The following is a 12,206-nucleotide window of genomic DNA, read 5'->3' on the forward strand; positions in this document are numbered from 1 at the left end:
CCGGTCTGCTGATTGTTCCCCAAAAATAAACGGATGCACAGAGAATCTGATAAACATTTAGACCTTTCAGGGTAATAAACCCTTCTGCTTTAGAGAAGGAATAACAGCTGAGAACTCCTCCTGCAAACCTTTCACAGATGCATTTGACTTCAAAGAGTGGAAAAAGTTGGACATGCAAAACCTGCATCACAAAAATGACAGACCATTGATAACTTTACTATCTCAAAGTACATTTTCTTCTATAGAAATCGAAGTCTTAACAGCTTCTGAGAGGCTGTAAATCATGTTTACAGTCGTCTATAGGTTCTCTCATGAAGGATGGCACTCCTGGAGCTGGTTTTACTTAAAGGCATGCTTTGCAAAGCAAGGATTCCACACGCATCAACTTAGAGACACCTGTTACATTTCTGACATTCATGATCTGGCGAAACATGTATTTTATGAGCCTGCTGTGGTGCCTATACATGTCATGAGCTGCATGCCAGAGTCTGTGCTAGAAGAATGACACCATGTGGCCATTGAGGGAAAAGCAAAAACAATTCTGCCGCAAATGGCACAGGAGACGTTTTTAGACACACTCTAAAAAACCCGTTCCCCACAATCAACAATCAATCTTTTAGGCTAGTCGCCTTGTGCAATGTGACCGTCTAGCGCTCGTCCACATATCATGTGTAGGCGATGTGCTGTGTGACAACTCAGCAGAACAGCCCCAAAATCTAGGCTAATGCATTGCACAGACTGCTGCAAGGGAGGTTCCTGAACTTGATCTGTAACCAACTGCTTCGACAAATTCAACTGCTGTCGTTCAGCAGGAACAAAATCCAACATCCGAAACTCGGTTTGTTAACATGATCCCAATCTATTCTCCATGTAGAGCAAATGAAAAGAAACAGCTGCAGGGAAAAAAGGGGGAACATACAGATGTCTGTCCGTTGAAAATAAAATAAGGATGCACAGGCGTGTTTGACAGAGAACGAAAGTGAAGTTTGATGGTAATGAGCTTTATGTCTTAAAGTCTGTGAGTACACAGACTGTTCATCTTTAATATTGAAATATCAGCGAAATGAATTACATTACAAGCACAGCTACAGTATAACTCCATCCATATGAAGAAAAAATAAAAATACAAACTTTAAATTTAAAAAATGTACAGAAATTACAGAAAATCATTTGAGTTAAAAACCAATATCTGAAAATGGATTTAACAAGTCAGAATCCAAAATGCACTTGGCTTGAAGTTGGTATTGACACATTTATACACACCTGATACCATCATCATTATATACATGACATTTCAATGATACTGCAGAAAACCGGGGCAAAGTTTGACTGAGAGGTCATTTAAGAAGGAAACAGAAATAAAGACGATGGATGTTAGTTGTTCTCTGGTTCTGCTTTGTTGAGCTCTCATCTCAGACATATTGTCATGGCCTCCTTATACAAACATAACTGTCATGATCTCCAAGGACTGGACATCCAAAACAACAAGCAAACAATTTATAGGTGAAAAGAGAAAACCACAGAGCCCACATGAGAACTAAGGCTGGATATGTGCTGGTTAAAGCCTTTTTTTCTTACCAACTCACAAAGCATCATGGCTGACATCATTAAAAAATCATCAGATGTTAGTATCAGCCACAATTTTAAACTTCTTTTTTTTTTTTTAATTTTACAGCAGTGCCACGAGTGTTCAGTGATGGCTTTAAGTCCAAAAAAGTCCAAAATATGTGCTTTTTGCATAGCCTCAATGCAGTTTGTGTTTCCTTTTCTTGTGTTTTTTGTCCTTCTTCTTGCTGGAACATTTAACACAGAACCACTGCTGGTCCTCGGGAGGGGCTGTAAGGATCCCAACACAAGGCCTGTGCACACAAGAGAAGAAGAGAGTTCAGGTTAGTGAGGAGAAGCTGATGATGCAGCTATTTTTGACATTTCACACGTAATAATCCCAGACCGTTACAGGCTGTTCAGTGCAGTGTGAGGCTTTCAGCAGTTTGCTATGCCCAAAATAATTACTAATCAAATAAACTTAATACTCGGCCTTAAATGGAACAAGCTGTTAATCAAAGCCTGTCAAGTTGCCTGGCCATGGAAAAGCTGACGTATGCTACTAAAAGCCACCTACACATATTCCAGAAAATATGGGGATGCCTCATGTATTACTTGGAAAACGAATCACAGAACCAATTCTGTACATTCTGGAAAAAAAAGCTTTATATGTCGGTAGGACACACTAATTAGGTATGCATATTAGGGGTGTAATGACACAGGTATTCGCGCCGAACCTTTTAGTACATGATGGTAAGTTTGCAACTTCCTCGAATTGATATGCTCTGAGACCAAAAGACAGTGCGAGTTTTACCCAGAAAGTTTTGGCAGCGCACCAGTTGTAGCATGATAGTTGGCTTATCCCTGTTATCCGTTTTAGTCAAGCTAATGTAGCGTCGCTGCCAGATGAATAGCAAACACAACCGGCTGACCAGAGCTGGAAGATCCTACCATGACATTTGGATACCCTGCACGGGAGCATTACGGTTTCCCGGTTAGTTACAGCGAAAATGGAAAAAGATTAGTTGATTGAACAATAACATCAATTGAAGTTGTCTGTGGAAACACTTCAAACACGGATTGAGACAAAAAAGAGGCCAAATGGCAAATCCTTCTCCCCACAGCATTCAGATAGAACCTCTCTGCAGATTCGAACCATGCCAAAGCACTAACTCATGCTAAGGGAGTGTTTATCAGTGGATATGGGACAATATGCGGTTGTAGAGAGTACAGAATTTAAGCATCTCGTCAAATGTACTTCAGCCCAGCTCCAACATGCCTTCACATGTGCATTTTAGCCAGTCAATCTGTTGTGCCTGCTCTGAATAGACAAGGGCAACCTGCAGTTGCTCAGAAATAATCAAGAGGTCATATTCTTACAATGGAGCAACACTGACATTTGTGTTATTTATTTTCTCTTTTTGACAATATTCCAGTATTTGGAAGAATTATGGCCAGTGAGCCACCATTGAATGCTTCCACCGTACCATCTACACTTAATGAACTATGACCTCAAAACCACGGTACACAAATCTTGAATTTTGTGTCCCATTATGACAAATTTATTTTAAAGCAACATTACTGTATGCAACTGTTTTTACCTTAAAATAACAGCTTCAAAATCATTTTGATGGTACACCGACTTGTAATAGGGAGAATGGTGCCTTATCGATTGATTGGATACAATCTCTGGCAAAAAAGTTTGAAACTCTTTATCACATCAGCAACTATATCACTGATTTCAGTGAAACTGGATCATATTTTATGGAGAAAATGTTTTCTGGTCTTCCTGTTCATATCCTGTGGCTGAACAGAAGAGTACGTTGATAGAGGAAGCTAAGAGGAGGAAAAAGAGAGGGTGACCGAGCATTAGGTCAGACAAAACTAAATATCAGTCTGGCCTTAACTTCTTGGCAAGAGCGTCGCAGAGCTGGCCTCTTTGCTGTTGGACTAGTATGGAGGATTAACTGGCTTGCTAAGTTATTAGCAATTCAATAATTAACATAAGTTAATTATAAACATTATAAACTTTCCTTAATTATTGCTACATTTTTCAAAGCATTTCTTGTACCACACCATGACATTTGTTTGCTACTACAACCCAAATTTTCATCATCTGGCCTAAACACAGAAGGCTGTAATTGATGGTCACGACTGAAACTTAATTGTCAACAATGCAAAAGTAAAATCCTTTATATAGTTAAATTACTGGTTAAGGCATATAGTCATCCTATCCCAAAAGCAGTGTCTGTTCTATATGGCTGCTTAATGGAATCTAAAATGGAGTCGACATTATATGTTAAAACCAAGTGGGAACAAGAGCCGGGTGAGGAGATTCCAGAGGGGACATGGCACGATCTGTGGAAAGCACACCAAACTACTACTCAGTCACTGAGATGGAGAGAATTTAATTGGAAAAATTTAATTCGATATTTTGTTACACCTAGAATCAAAAGCAAACAGTTGAGTACTCACCAGCCATGCTGGAGACTGTGTAATCACATCAGATCACACACACTCTTTTTGGAATTGCACAAATATTCAGCCCTTCTGGGGGAATGTTCACTCTGTTCTCTGCAATGTGCTGGGATATGTGATTCCTAAATCTTGTCTTGTTCTGTACTTTGGACATTTGGATGGATCGGTGCATATAGGAGAAAAATATCTGATTAAGATTCTTTTGGTGGCTGGGAAGAAGGCCATTACTAAAAACTGGCTCAAGACTGACCCCCCTTGTAACAAACAATGGATGTCAATCACAGACGACATGTTAGTGATGGAACATCTCACATACAAGTTGAAAGTGAAAGAACACTTGTTTGTTAAAAGATGAGGGAAATGGTTATTATATAAGGAGAGACTGGATCTTACATAATTGTATACAGGCTTTTTTTTGATGATTGTATTTTCTGTTTGTTTGTTTGATTTTGTTGTTGTTTGTTACTTGTTTTTTAATTCTCCATAATCCAGAGGAGATTGTATTGCAATGCATTGTTAACAAAAACAAAAAATAAAAATTGTTAAAAAAGAAATCCTTTATATAAACAAAACATGGTACAAATAGGGCCTGAAAAGCAAACACACGGAAATAAGTCTCTTACCAATGATACCAGTCATCACAGTCATCACATCCTATCATGGGACTGCCATCATCAGGTTTGTTGCATCCAGGACAAATCCAGATCTGGTTTCCCCATTCATCTCGAACCTTGGATAAATACATATAACAGAAAGCCTCAGCAACACACCACTCAAAGACAAAATATCTATTACATAAAAAATGCATATTAGTGGAAAAGGTGGAAAATAACATGAATAACTATGTAATCTATTTTCTCTGAGGTGTCAATTATTTACTGCCCACCTAGACACACTGCATGTACTTTGGCTCTGCTCAAAGATGAACCACCTGCACCAATTATCAATGAGCCAAAGTCCAGAGTACAAGCACTCACCACGTAGGTACTGACGGTCTCAGTGACCACGCTGCGGACTGGAGTTCTGAGGGACGCGGCAGGAGAGAGCATAGGGGCGGGAGAGAGCAACGACGAAGGTGCAGGAGCTGGTGGAAGTGGAGAAGGCGGCGGGGGCAGAATTGGTACAACTGGGGAGAGTATTGGGGGTGGCGGGGGCGTCCGAGGACGATTCCCAGGTCCAGACTTGGTGGCAGGGGTCTTGGGTGTTGGCGTCCTGGGCTCTGAATTTGGAACCACTTTGCTGATAACACTGGTGATGGACAGAGACAAACACAGGTTAACACAAACAGGAGACTTTATGTCTACCGAAAGTTATATCATGTAAAGAATATCAATAATATAATAATTTTAACCACTACGCCATCTTGCATGCACTGCTCTTTTGAGGCCCATCTACAGATTTTCAATGATGTTTAGGTCAGGTGACTATGAGGATTACTGCCTCTGTGGATTTTCAGATGTTTTTAAGATTATAATCCTGTTGTACAAGCCACCCTGTTTTCATCTCCAGCTTTTTTTACACACTGCGTGATGTCTACTTGGCATTCTCTTGGTATTTAATGGAGCCTATTCTTCCCTTTACCTGTGAAATGTTCCTCATGCCAATGGCTGCAACACAAGCCCAAAGCATGATTGATCCAACCCTGTGCTTGACAATTGGAGAGGTGTTCTTTTCATGAAATTCTCCAAACACGCCTTTGCTCATTGCAGCCATCAGTCCACAGGACTTGTTTCCAAAATGCACCAAGCCTGTTTAGGTGTTCCGTTACAAACTTCTGGCGCTGAATTTTGTGGTGAGGATGCAGGAAGGTGGATGAAGGTCATATTTATGTGGGTGTTGCTGCACAGTTGAACAGTGCACCACTAGGCCAGAGTCTGCTAAATCTTCCTGAAGGTCTAGCAAAGTTCTAACAATCCAACAAGCTGTTCTCTCAGAAAGTTTTCTTTGTCTTCCAGATCTCAATTTTACCTCCACTGTTCCTGTTAAATGCCATTTCTTAATTACATTACAAACTGAGGAAACTGCTACATTAAAATGCTTTGTTATCTTCTTATAAATTCTTAAAGACATCTCCTGCTTTGTGTGCATCAATTATTTTAATTTTCAGAGTGCTAGGCAGCTGGTTAGAGGGGCCCGTGGCTGCTGACTGTTTCGACAAGGTTTGAGGAGTCACAGTACTTGTAAAGCTTTGAAAGTTACACCACTTGGCGTTTCCTAACAATGACTGCCCAGACTTCTGTATGTCACTTACTTGTTTTAAAAGAGCTGTTTACTTTGACTACTATCATTTTTTATTAATTTTAAATTAATTAAAATTTAAAGAGCTGCTTTGTAGAAATATTTTTTATATTCTAGTGCATATTACAGTTCTTCAATGTAGTGTATCTTTTTTTTTTGTTTTGTTGTTTTTTTACATGTACTCAGATCTCCCTTTAATTGAGGCCTCAATTTTAGTGGAATTTAAGTAAATCTATCTTGTCAAACACAAGTTGTGATATGTCAATACTCTTTTCTAATATACTGAGCAATATAAACATGATTTTCCTACAAAGCCTAATTTATCATCTAACAAAATAAACCAAACTTTTTTAAAAGTCAAGTACAAGAACTTTGCCCAATTTAAAAGTCTGGTAACATTTTGATTTTAAAGCTGGAACCATCTCCTCAAAAAATAAGTAAACAAGATTATGAGTCTGAATAGACATTTTATGCAAATTTATACGGTACTTGTTTTCAATAGTGCTACACAATAACAACAGTAACAAAAAACATATATAATGCTACATACAAATTAAAGTTTGTACCAAAAAAGTATTGAGATATGATACTCAGCCCTGCCCTAAAATACTGCTGCAGAAACAAACATATTGAAGTTTTTTCAAGTGCAAGAACAAGACAACCTCAAATAAAATGAAAAGAGGTGGAAGAAAAATTACCAGAAATATCACTACAAACATTCATTCAATGCTTACATTTTGTCCTGGCCTGCTCCCACCCTGAGCGTCAGTCTGGGGATGACTGGAGATGGTAAAGCTGCTGGAGTGTCTACTTTCACCTGGAAACAGGAAGACAAATATTCCATAAATTTCAGTGACCCTCTAACACAGACACATAACGACACACAGAAAAAAAAAATACGTTACCTTCTCCAATCGAATTCTCTCTTTTTCTTTCTCTTTTTCCTTTTCTCGTTTCTCCTTTTCCCTCTCCTTTTCTTTCCTCTTCTCTTCTTTCTCCCTCTCCTTTTCTTTGGCCTTCTCTCGCTCCTTATCCTTCTCCTTATCTTTCTTTTTCTTCTTCTCCTTCTTGTCTTTCTTCTTGTCCTTCTCCTTGCTCTTTACGTCCTTATCTTGGAGGATCGGGGCCAAAGGAGGAAGCATGGAGGGAATGCGCAGGCAGGCAGAGGGGCTGAACAGTGGTGGGACTTCACCTAGAGCAAAGGGGGCCAACGCAGATTGTTTCTGCCTGTCCTCCTTGCTCCGGTCTTTACCCTTGTCCCTCTTGTCTTTGTCCTTTTTGCTTTTTTCCTTATCCTTCTTTTTGTCTTTGTGTTTCTCCTTCTCTTTCTTAGGGCCATCTCCATCTCTGGATTTTATTTTGATGGAGCCCTCAGGCAGAGCAAAGTCTCGCTGAACAAAGAGTTCGTCATCCTTCAGTCCAAACTCCTTCCAGGGCATCTTGCCATCCTTGGAAAACTCCTTGTTTTTATCCCTGTTCTTATCCTTGTTCTTCTCTTTGAGTTTGCCCTTGTCCTTTTCCCGGTCCTTTTCTTTCGGCTTGTCTTTCTCCTTCTTCTTCATTTTAGTTTTTAGCTCCTTCTTCAGCTTTTTCTTCACATCAACTGATGACACAATCTTGCTCTTCTCCTCAAACACCTTGAGCAGAGGTTCAGGAGTAGGTGGTGAGGCTGATCCTGAGGACACGTATTCTCCTTGGTTTGGCGGAGGTGCGGATGGACCCCCCTGGTTGACCTTTCGGATCACCTCATTGATTGAATCATCCATAGTCCAATTTCCCATGCCGGTGTGCGCCTGTAGGTGGAGTGGTGTTGACGTGTCTTTTATAGAGTTGCTCGGCCCAATCAGGAGTTTAGGTGTAGACGGCTCCATGATGGTCAGCCTCCTGGGGCTGGAGAATCCATTGCTGTCCGAATCAGAGCCCGAGGAGAAAGCAAAAGGATCAGGCTCCCGCTCAGCACACGCTCGGGCAATCACAGCGTCAATGGAGTCATCAATAGCGGTATTATCAGGCTCTATTTTCTTGAAGGGGCCCTCAGCTAACTCTCTCTCCTCCAGATTCAGGCGCATGTGGATGTTCTCTTTTCCCATCCTCTCGCTTAGCGCAGACAGCGGTAGCTTATGCACAGCATCTGTCTTGCTCTGGGGTTGGGATGCTTTGGCTGTGCCCATTTTTGGGCTCTTGGGGCTTTTAGGACTCTTCGTTCTTCCTGGGGATTTCTTCCTTTCTTTAGACGGTTTTGGAGAATGGATGGGACTACCACCCACTGGAACAGGAATGACCCCTTTTGGAGACTTAGTCCGTTGTCTGCCAGGGGATGAGACCTTGGGCTTTCTACCTGGAGTGGTGAGGCCCTTTTGATCAGAGTGTTTTGGTACTACTGGCAGAGGTCTGAAGGAAGGCAGGGCTCCAGAAGGTGTTTCAGGTGAGAGGGGGTCAAGGCTATCATGAGAAGGCAGCATGCCTGGGGGAACACGTTGAGGGTTGAGAGAGGTAAGGGGCTCCCGCGGCTCAACGCCCCATTCTGGGCTGAGGCCAGGGTACATGCGTGGTCTCTTGGAGGTGGGCATCATGCCCATAGCTGCATCAGGACTATCCAGGTGCCGCTTCAGTGGGTGGTTCTCATCGTTGACCGTCTCATCTTCGTCCATTTCCTCTTCATCCTCTTCCAGTGCCACCTGCATAGCTTCAGCTGAGGTGCCCATGTCAGCAAGGACCTCTTCCTCCTCTTCTTCTAGAAAGGAGGGGAAAAAACAATGAGTTGAGCACAGTTCTCAACTAATCTCCAAGGATTCTCATAATCATAAAACCTGCTTCAAACGTTTGGACACACTTTCTCATTCACTGTTTTTTCTTTATTTCGATAATTTTCCACATTGTATATTAGTACTGAAGACATCAAAACTATTATTATGTAGTAAACAAAAAAGTGTTAAACTAAGCAAAATATGCTTTCTGTTTTAGATTCTTCAAAGTAGCCACCGTTTGTCTTGATGACAGCTTCGCATACTATTAGCATTATCTTTACCAGCTTTATGAGATAGTCACCTACAATGGTTTTTCAAATAACAGGTCTGGCCTGTCAAAAGTTCATTCGAGTTACCAGCCTCAGAAATCACCAAAGAAGCACCTCAGATTAGCTCGCACATAAATGTTTCAGAGTTCAGATAGCAGAAACACCTGAACATCAACTGTTTGGAGGAGACAACATGAATCAGGCTTTCATGGCTGAGTTACTGCAAAGGAACCATTATTGAAGGAGATCAACAAGAAGATGAGATTTGCTTGGGTCAATACACACAAGGAATGGACATGAGTCTGGTGGAAATCTATACTTGTCTTATAAGTCTAAATTTGAGATTTTTGGTCCCAACCACCGTCTTTTCGAGACACAGAGAAGGTGTCTGAATGTGTAGTTCCCACAAGCATGGTGGAGGAGGTGTGATGTTGTGATGGTGCTCTCCTGGTGACAATTTTGTTGATTTATTCAACATTGAAGGCACACTTAACCAGCAGGGTCTGTGGTCTGGGCTTCATGGGACCATAATTTGTTTTCCAACAGGACAATGACCCAAAACACACCTCCAGGCTATGAAAGGACTATTTGACCAAGAAGAAGAGTGATGGAGTGCTGCATCAGATGAATGGCCTCCACAACAACCCGACCTGAACCCAACTGGGATGAGGTTCACCTCAGAGTGAAGGAGAAGCAGGCAACAAGTGTTCAGAATAAACATATGAGAACTCCTTCAAGACTGTAGGAAAAGCATTCCAGGTGAGCACTTCATGAAGCTGGTGGAGAGAATGCAGTGTGCAAAACTGTCAAAACAAAAGGTTTCTACTTTGAACAACCTGAAATATAAAACATGTTTTGCTCTCTAGAAAGCAAGAATTGAATCAGAAGATGTGTCCAAATTTATGACTGGTACAGTCTACAAGTTCCTTTGGTGACCCATCAAACACGTGTATTTATACATTCAGCTGCCAGTTTAGTAAGTAAAGCTAAAACTAAAGCACCAGTGCAATACAATCATGCCTTCACAAAGGTTATAATGTTCAGTTTTGTGGTTTATGTTATAGAGAGATGTTGACTCAATAATAATTTTGGAGGACACAGTTTGCAGTGCTACTGGGTTGTATCACGCAGAGAGGGGTTTCCAATATCTAGTCCACTCTCATTGATATGAATAGAGTAGATAAAATACTGGAAAAAACACTACAACAAAAGGGGATCATTATAACCACCATGAATACAGGACAATTGAGTTTCAGAAAGGTGTACCCAATACTGGCAGGTGAATGTGTATGTTTATTATGTACATTCTATCATCTGTAGATCACTTAAAAACATGCTGCCTGCCAAAAACAAACTCTCCATCTGTGGGAAACACTGAACACACACACACACACACACAAACGTTCATACAGCCATTATACACACTGACCTTCTTGTAAGGAGACGAGGGGTGGCATATAATCTGGAATGTAATCCTTCCTTTCCTCTGCATCTCGGGCTCCAGGCTGGGGAAACTGCAGCACATTGTTTTTGCTAACAGGAAAGAGTGGTGTTTGATGGGTGAAGGCCACAGGCTCCAGGTTGTGGACGTAGTCCTCCAGTTCACTCAGACTCACCCCCAGCAGCCTGAAGGCCTGACTGACATCATCCAGGACTGGATCTGTTCTTCCATCTGAAATGCAGCATCAAAACAAGCTATTAATGCCATCAGCGCACACTGAGCATGCCTCTTGTTTATTAACTATGCTGTTAGGGTTGATAATAGCCTGGAACAAACGTTTGACTACAGTCTTGTGACTGTGCTGCACATACAAGGAGGTGCCCTGACTGATGTTGACATTCAACCTTAAGCAAGAAGTAATCAACAGGTACCAGACTGATTGAATCTTTTTACAGATAAAACTAAATCTAGGTGCTAAAGCATGTGGCATTTACTATTTACGACACGGTGACCACAGCTGGAAAGCATCGTAGCCACAATAATAATAATACATAGCTGTGTAGCCATGTAGCTACTGTACTTTCTGACACATCAACCTTTGCTAGGGGGCGCCAGCTACAGAACCAGTCAACAACAACGTGATCGACTGCTTCAAGTTTATGGGTTAAAAAAGTAATCGGGGCACAAAACTAAGCACTTACAGAGCTCAGAGTACCGATGGCAGGCCCTGGCTAACTGCTGGATATATCGATGCAGCACATCGGACAGCAGATCGCACGCAGTGAGCTGAACCGCATCCCAGCCAAGAGCCTGGCAGATCTGCGCCACCGAAACACGCAGCAGCGAGCGGGCATAGCTCTCGCACATCTCGCTGACTTTGTTACGGTATTAAATCCGGTCACTTCCTCTTCCAAAACATGCTCCCGGTCTTCATGTTTCACTGAACCCCCGAGGGGCTTGAGAAAACCCGCTACCGCGGTCAATTTTGGACATCTACTTCAGTAAATATATTGGCGCTTTCGCCAGAGTCGCCATCTTGATTCCATCGATAGACCCATCCCCGAAATCTAGACCGCACATGCGCACATGTCGGTGTCTGCCTACACTGCTCTGCTGCGTTCGAGCGGTTCATCACTGTCTTACGATACGCAGAAACTCTCTCTCTGTCAGAGCAGGAGTTACGTCAAATGGAGCTACAATGTACACAGACTGCGGCAGTTACTCTATTGGACTGCTGAAGTGATCACTGCAGTCATGGATGAAAAGGACTGGCTTCAAACCAGTTCCTAGAATTTCGCAGAGGAAGAGTTTTTAACCTACACGACATACCGACAACCAATAGTCTTCTTTACTTTACTAAGGTTCCCAACTGAGTGAAATGACCCGGAAGTATGTAAGTGGCGGCCATAAACAGAGGTGTTTGAATGTTCGAAATGCCGAGGAAAGGTGCTTCGTGTGTCCTTCCTCATTTCCTTTTGGTTAAGGATA

General features: G+C 41.8%; 1 protein-coding gene across 2 annotated transcripts; it reads right to left on the reverse strand.

Annotated features, from left to right (window-relative positions):
- Positions 1-1,591: 1,591 nt before the first annotated feature.
- taf3 (TAF3 RNA polymerase II, TATA box binding protein (TBP)-associated facto) lies at positions 1,592-11,767 on the reverse strand. 2 transcript variants are annotated; one of them, XM_041938819.1, is made up of 7 exons: positions 11,420-11,767; positions 10,707-10,949; positions 7,167-8,992; positions 6,996-7,078; positions 5,001-5,271; positions 4,647-4,753; positions 1,592-1,859 (listed from the first exon to the last, which is right to left on the reverse strand). In XM_041938819.1, exons 1-7 carry the CDS (start codon positions 11,583-11,585, stop codon positions 1,745-1,747), a joined length of 2,811 nt encoding a protein of 936 aa, XP_041794753.1. In that variant the 5' UTR covers positions 11,586-11,767; the 3' UTR covers positions 1,592-1,744. The 2 variants fall into 2 exon arrangements, with proteins under 2 accessions (XP_041794753.1, XP_041794752.1); XM_041938818.1 differs by having other exon boundaries at positions 7,167-8,995.
- Positions 11,768-12,206: the final 439 nt, after the last annotated feature.

The sequence above is a fragment of the Chelmon rostratus genome, chromosome 6 (genome assembly GCF_017976325.1).
Source record: "Chelmon rostratus isolate fCheRos1 chromosome 6, fCheRos1.pri, whole genome shotgun sequence".
NCBI lineage: Eukaryota > Metazoa > Chordata > Actinopteri > Chaetodontiformes > Chaetodontidae > Chelmon > Chelmon rostratus.

Coding starts and splice junctions, on each gene's coding strand:
- taf3 (XM_041938818.1), bottom strand. CDS start 11,585: ATGTGCGAGAGCTATGCCCGCTCGCTGCTGCGTGTTTCGGTGGCGCAG. Junction 10,950..11,419: donor CCATCGGTACTCTGAGCTCT/GTAAGTGCTTAG, acceptor GCTGCATTTCAG/ATGGAAGAACAGATCCAGTC. Junction 5,272..6,995: donor GGAGCAGGCCAGGACAAAAT/GTAAGCATTGAA, acceptor GTCCATCACCAG/TGTTATCAGCAAAGTGGTTC.